Source organism: Molossus molossus, unplaced genomic scaffold (assembly GCF_014108415.1).
Source record: "Molossus molossus isolate mMolMol1 unplaced genomic scaffold, mMolMol1.p scaffold_m16_p_21, whole genome shotgun sequence".
Taxonomy (NCBI): domain Eukaryota; kingdom Metazoa; phylum Chordata; class Mammalia; order Chiroptera; family Molossidae; genus Molossus; species Molossus molossus.
In genome coordinates this window covers 23179440-23185439 of record NW_023425357.1, presented here as the reverse complement: position 1 = coordinate 23185439, position 6000 = coordinate 23179440, and the positions used below count along the sequence as shown (strand labels likewise).

At 45.3% G+C, this 6000-nt stretch overlaps 1 protein-coding gene across 1 annotated transcript in view; it reads left to right on the top strand.

Moving 5' to 3' along the window:
• The first annotated feature begins 282 nt into the window (after window positions 1–282).
• CDH13 (cadherin 13) overlaps window positions 283–6000 on the top strand; it is an 840526-nt gene continuing 834808 nt past the window's right edge. Inside the window, exons 1-3 of the mRNA XM_036275129.1 lie at window positions 283–319; window positions 444–496; window positions 799–910. Of these exons, the coding sequence (XP_036131022.1) occupies window positions 283–319; window positions 444–496; window positions 799–910 (202 nt within the window). The remainder of the gene's footprint in view (window positions 320–443; window positions 497–798; window positions 911–6000) is intronic.

Sequence of the window (6000 nt, the reverse complement as noted above, 5' to 3'; positions counted from 1 at the left end):
TACACTCTGATGTTCCAAAATGTATATCCTAAATCTCCGACCCCCCGGTGAAATATCCCAGGGACTTGCAAAGGCAAAGCGGAGGCTTTGGGAGCAATTGTTCATTTTAAACGTTCTAATCGCCAACTTTACAAAAGTGAAAGGGAAGCGGTGAAATTAATTTTCATCATATTTCATCTACTCTGTAAAATGTTATCATTTCAATGTGTAATCCATGTGGAAGTTATTAAGTTGATGTTTTACTTTACTTTTGTTTCTGGGATTCAGTCTTCAAAATCCAGCATGTATTTTATACTGACAGCGTCAGCCCAGCCGCATCGTAAGGGCTCCGTAGATGTGTGTGGCTGGTGGCCACCCTGTCGGACTGGGACGGTCCGGTGGGGCCTGGAGGGCTTTTAGAAGAAACTACCAGTGGGATAGTTCTGTTTCCCTCCTCTTTATAGATGCCAATGCTCCTAGCATCGATGACAGTGGAGTTGGTTTTAGCTTGGGCATCGTAGGAAACTGACAGCTTTTGCAATGCAATTCCACACAGGGCAGGTGTAAGGACCTGACAAAGTGGTTCCTTTACCTGCATCTGAATGGAAACAGCCACGGCTGTTCCCGTTGACACGTTTTCCAAACATCGTTGCCAAAGCAAAAGCGTTGGCAACCACAGGAGAAGGATCCACTCGCCTCTTCATTTGGGAAATGAAATGATAATCCTCAGCTCCTTCCTAAAAGTCACAGAGTTGGTGCAAGTTAGCAGGCCCAACACATGTGCTGCTGTTAACACATTGATGGCTTCGGTGTTCTCAGGTCCTGCCGCTCACCTCCGCGGAAGACTTGGACTGCGCTCCTGGATTTCAGCAGAAAGTGTTCCACATCGACCAGCCCGTGGAATTCATCGAGGACCAGGCGATTCTAAACTGTAAGCGATGTCACTCGATGTGTTTGGCCTAGTCTCATATTTAAAGTCACCAGTGTCTGTGGATATGTCTCAGGATGTGGTATTCCTTCAACTAAGTGTTTCCTGCTCCTTGTTCTCATTCTGCTTGATCCAGAGTGGAAGGTCTTGATTTAGGGCCAGCTTAGAGGCGCACAGAGTGATGTGTATCTCTTTTTAATATTTTGTCCCTGGTGTTTTCCAACCCCTCCCAGAAAAGGGCACCGCTGCCTTCTACTGTGAGTGCTATTCTGTGCAAAGGAAATGGAATTCATTTTGCCTGGGCAGATCCCTGAGAGTAAAACGATGGCCCTCCCGTGGTCCACTGTTCTGTCTGTGGTTGGTCATTCATAGCATCAGATCAAAATAATGGTGAGAGCAGAATGTTGGCTTCTGGGGACTTCTAGGCATAGGAATTCAGAACTCGTATTCTTTTTTTTTTTTTTAATTTGTTTTTATTTTTATTGTTGATATTATTACAGATGTTCCCATTCCCTCCCCCCTTTGCCTCCCTCCCCCCAGGCCGCACCCTCCCGTCCCTCTGGCCCTCACCACCTTCATTACTGTCTGTGCCCATGATCTATGCATATATGTTCTTTGACTCTTCTTTTCACCTCCTTTCAGCACATCCACCCCACCCACCTCCCCTCTGACACACGTCAGTCTGTGCCGTGTATCATCCATGGCTCTGATTCTATTTTGTTCGTCGGTTTATTGTGTTCATTAGATTCCACGTATAAGTGAGATCATATGGTATTTGCCTTTCTCTGGCTGGCTTATTTCGCTTAGTATTATAATTCTTAAGGCTAATAAGATGGCATTCAGAAAGAGTCAAAACCTCTGCTGGCTATTTGTGGATTATACTCAAATTCCAAATTCTAGTTAATTTCCTTAAAATATGCTCAGACCTGTGGTTATAATCTCTTCCTGTTATTAATGCTGATATTATACTGTGTAATCTTTATGGGGGCATAGAACACATTGCTAAACGCACAACAAACCTACTTTTAGCACAGTAGAATGTAACACTGGTGGTAGATTAATAACTATTTAATCGTAGGCTTTTGAGCACTATTCTTCCACATTGGGGAACAAAGGACATGAAAACAGTGGTGGACTTTGGTCAGATGTTCTGAGGTCCCTTCAGGGAAGATAATTGTACATTTGCCCTTATGGCCTGAGGTTTGCCTCCGAGGCTAGACACAGTCTTGCCTTCCTGTGCTGTGTGGCTGGCATGTTTAAAGAAAAGTTTGTTTAAACACCAGCCTGCCTGATTAGATTGTTCTGTGAGGCCGGGACGTATTTTAAGAGTTGAAAGGAGGACAATAATAAAGATGCAATGTTGAGCATCAAGGGAGCTGTCCAAGGTGAAGCCCTGGCACCTCTTGATGCAATTATGCCAATGAAATCATTTCAGTAATTAGAGTCTGTAATGACAAGGGGCAGGACTGGCACAATAAGTGAATTCCAATATGTGATTTCATATTAATTTGATCCCTGAGTGTGACTCCTGGGTCAGGACATCAGAAACCCTCATTTGTCTTTTGATTCTGCTATTAATCAGAATCAATATATTTCAAATGAAACTTAGTTTACAAGAACCATTTCTTCTGGCTTTCCTCTCATCTGTCTCTTTCTCTTTCTCTCTCTCTCTCACTTTTTTTTTTCCCAGTGATTATCGCAAATGGTATCTCTATTAACATGCATGGACATGTGAAGCCACCTTGAGTATGGAAATTAATAGCATCGGTATGCAAAGCAGGCCCATAAATGTGATTGCTTCTGTAATCTTTGCTACACCAAACAGCTTTTAATTCACTGTTGAGAAGCCGGAAACAATCATACTTTGGGGGATCTTTTTAATTTAAAGTAGACTATACCGTACATTCCAATATCACAGTTGTGTGTGTGTGTGTGTGTGTGTGTGTGTAGTGTCTTCAAACCCCTAAGTAATTAAGTGGGTTATGGTTGTTGGTTCTGTGTAAGCTAGGAAATGGTAAATAGAACTGAGTTGATTATCAATGATAGCGCCTTCAGAAAAAGTCAGTGGTATGGGAATTGAGAATATTTTCAATTTTATATGTGAATTTGTGTGTGAATTGTTGGATCAGCAAAATCTTAGTAAAACGGTAGGTCCATATCTATTACTGGGGTGAAAAAAATACAGAGAACAGATCTAGTTATGTACTTCTGAGTTCATCTCAAAGCAACGGACACAGGTTATTATGGGTATAGACCCCTGTGAATAAATGTAATTGTACCTAAATGAAGAAGACAGTTTTTATATATTAGAGGAGGTTTATTGAATATTGTGTGGAAAATCTGGATTTCCAGAAGCCGTAGCGCAATGTATTGCTCTATTTCACTTGCAAGAAGAAATAAAAAACTCAAAATATTGAAAGGACTTTTTTCTAACCAACCAACATTTTAAGAGTCTCTCTCTCCTCTCTCTCTCTCTCTCTCTCTCTCTCTCTCTTTATTGATTTTAGAGAGAGGAAGGGAGAGGGGGAGAGAGATAGAAACATTGATAAAAGAGAACATCAATTGGCCGCCTCCTGCACGACCCCCACTGGGGATCTTGCCCACACCCTGGGCGTGTGCTCTGACCTGGAATCGAACCGGCAACCTCTTGGTGCATGAGCTGATGCTCAACCACTGAGCCACACTGGCTGGGCCCTCTTTTCTCTCTCATTCTTAGTTTCTTTCATGCATTTCCTATCATTCAGCACAAGACCCTTCTGTCTCTGAAAATTGTGATTAACGAAGAAACCGGTGAGGAGTGAGTGTGCTCAGAATGGACACTATTGACACCAAGCTGGCATCTGGGTGAAAACAGGAAAGTATCGGACAAGACCAGAAAGTGTTAACATACGTAGCTATTTGAGGTTGAATGCTGAGATCCAGGAAACAGTGAGGGATGTTTTAGTGATGTATCAACACACTCTGATGTTCTAGGTCATCACCGATGTTAAAAGAAACCAGGTTCCTCGCGTGATCTTGAGCGTGTGTCAATCTCGCTTCTTTCCATTTTCCCGTGATCTGCGCCATAGTGCAGAGCTTCGCTTTCCAAGCACCGAATTCTCGTCTAGCAGAAGGCGTCAGCACAGCATAATCAATCAGTGGATGCCTACCCTTTCCACTCCTCTATAAAGTTGTCTGAAAGCGTTGTTTCCTTGCCCGACACACGTAGTATATTTGCCCATACCCCAGACTCATATTAAACCAATTCTCCGTCCAGCTTTTAGCCAGGTTACAGAGCATGCTTATTCTGCCCACGACTCCCTGCTGCCTTTGTTCAGACAGTCGTATTTCCTTTCATCCTTTTTCATCTCTCTCCTCGATTCTCAATGACTTATCTTTTTCCACTTTAACTGTGACTAATGGTCACCTCCACTCCTTTTATTTCCCTAATATTTTATTCACTGTTCCCTTCGATACATCTTTCCCTCAGTTGTTCTGAAGACTTTCATTTTCTTCACATCCCAGTAACTCTTTATTCTACTCTCCTTCCCACGAACTAGACTCGCTTTCGTCTTTAAAAGGCCATTTTTCAGCGAGCTGCTGGGATGGAAACATGGTATCCCACTATTTCTTCGCACGTTGCCGGGGGCGGGGGGTTCATGGCATCTCTCACTGTGTGATGCCAAGACCCCAACTCGTGCGAACTTGGACCAACCTTTCCTGGCTTCATCTCAGTCTTGAAAGGTGATCTGGGAAGAGGTAGATGTTTATTCCCATCTTTGATGAGAAGTACAGGAAAGAAGAGGAAGAGAGCTTAGAAGGCAAAAACTCATGAAGGAGACACCCATTCAAGGTCTTTGGTTTCAGGGAGGAATCTGTGAGGGGTGGGTGGCGGGAGTCCCTGGCAACCTTCGACACCCAGAATGACCTTCCAGTGGTTGGTGTGGTCACCGTCTTGGCACCATGGACTTGGATAGCAACCCTAGTTGTAGCCTCTCAGCTGATACCCAGGCTCCAAAAGATGAGCCAGCCTGGAAAACTGGCCAGCTGCCCAACAGATATGGAAAAAGACCGAGTGACAAGCCCTGACTATCTTGTGTCAGGCAAAAGTGCAGAACAGAGCCTTCTGCTCCGTCCCTGTCCGCCCAGACAGAGCTCCTGCATGACAGAGGGGCCTGTGATCCCTGCGTCCACTGGGAAACCACACTCGGGACCTCTCACCTCTATAAATGGGAGGCATCTCCAACCACCAGTGGAAGGACCCCCACTGGCCACCCAGCCACTATCTGGTCAGCACTTTTCTTCCACCCTGTTCGTCCCTCATGGATCACTCCTCTTGGACCACACAGACAAGAGAGAAATCGCCACCCCGGAGTTCACCTAAAATGCAAAGTTATAAGTATTTACACTTAATAAAGAAACCACATTGTCAGATTAGGCTTGTCTCAAACAACCCCGGTGACCTAACAGTAGAAGTTTACGTTTTCACTCAGGGCCTGGGGATGCAGGTTGGACTGCTCCCCTGGGTAGCCCTCCTCCAACTGGCTGCTCTCCGAGCAAAGCGAGAGGGACCAGCCTACGTCCAGCTTGGTCCTGTTATCTTGTGCCTTCCAGTCACTCTGATGTCACCATGCTGGCAGCCAGGGGGACAACAAAGAGTACGGGGCAAGCACCCCACATGTTCACCACCTTAGCTCCCAAGGGACAGGTATCATTTCTGCTTTACTCTATAGCCCCTCCCAGGCAGATAACCAGCCTCACTGTGAATACGGCTGGGAAATAGGCAAACTCTTGTTTAGTGTGTGCTCATAGTCTCCGCACAGATCCTACAAAAGCAGTGGCCCCAAGTCCCAAAGAGGCTCCCAAAAAGACAGAATAGACCACACAGGAGGCAGCCACGTCAGAGTCACTCGGCCTACATGGGACAGAAGATGACGTTCAAGCAGGAGAGCAGGCTCCTGCACCTGTGACTCCCTCCTTCCTGCCTAATCGGGGCATGTTCCACCTGGTCCCTCTTAGCAACAGCCAGGGGAGGGGCCTCACCTGCCAGAGGTTCTCCTAAGGATGGACTCCAGCGGCATCCTCCCGATGGTTATAATATTGTGATTAAGATC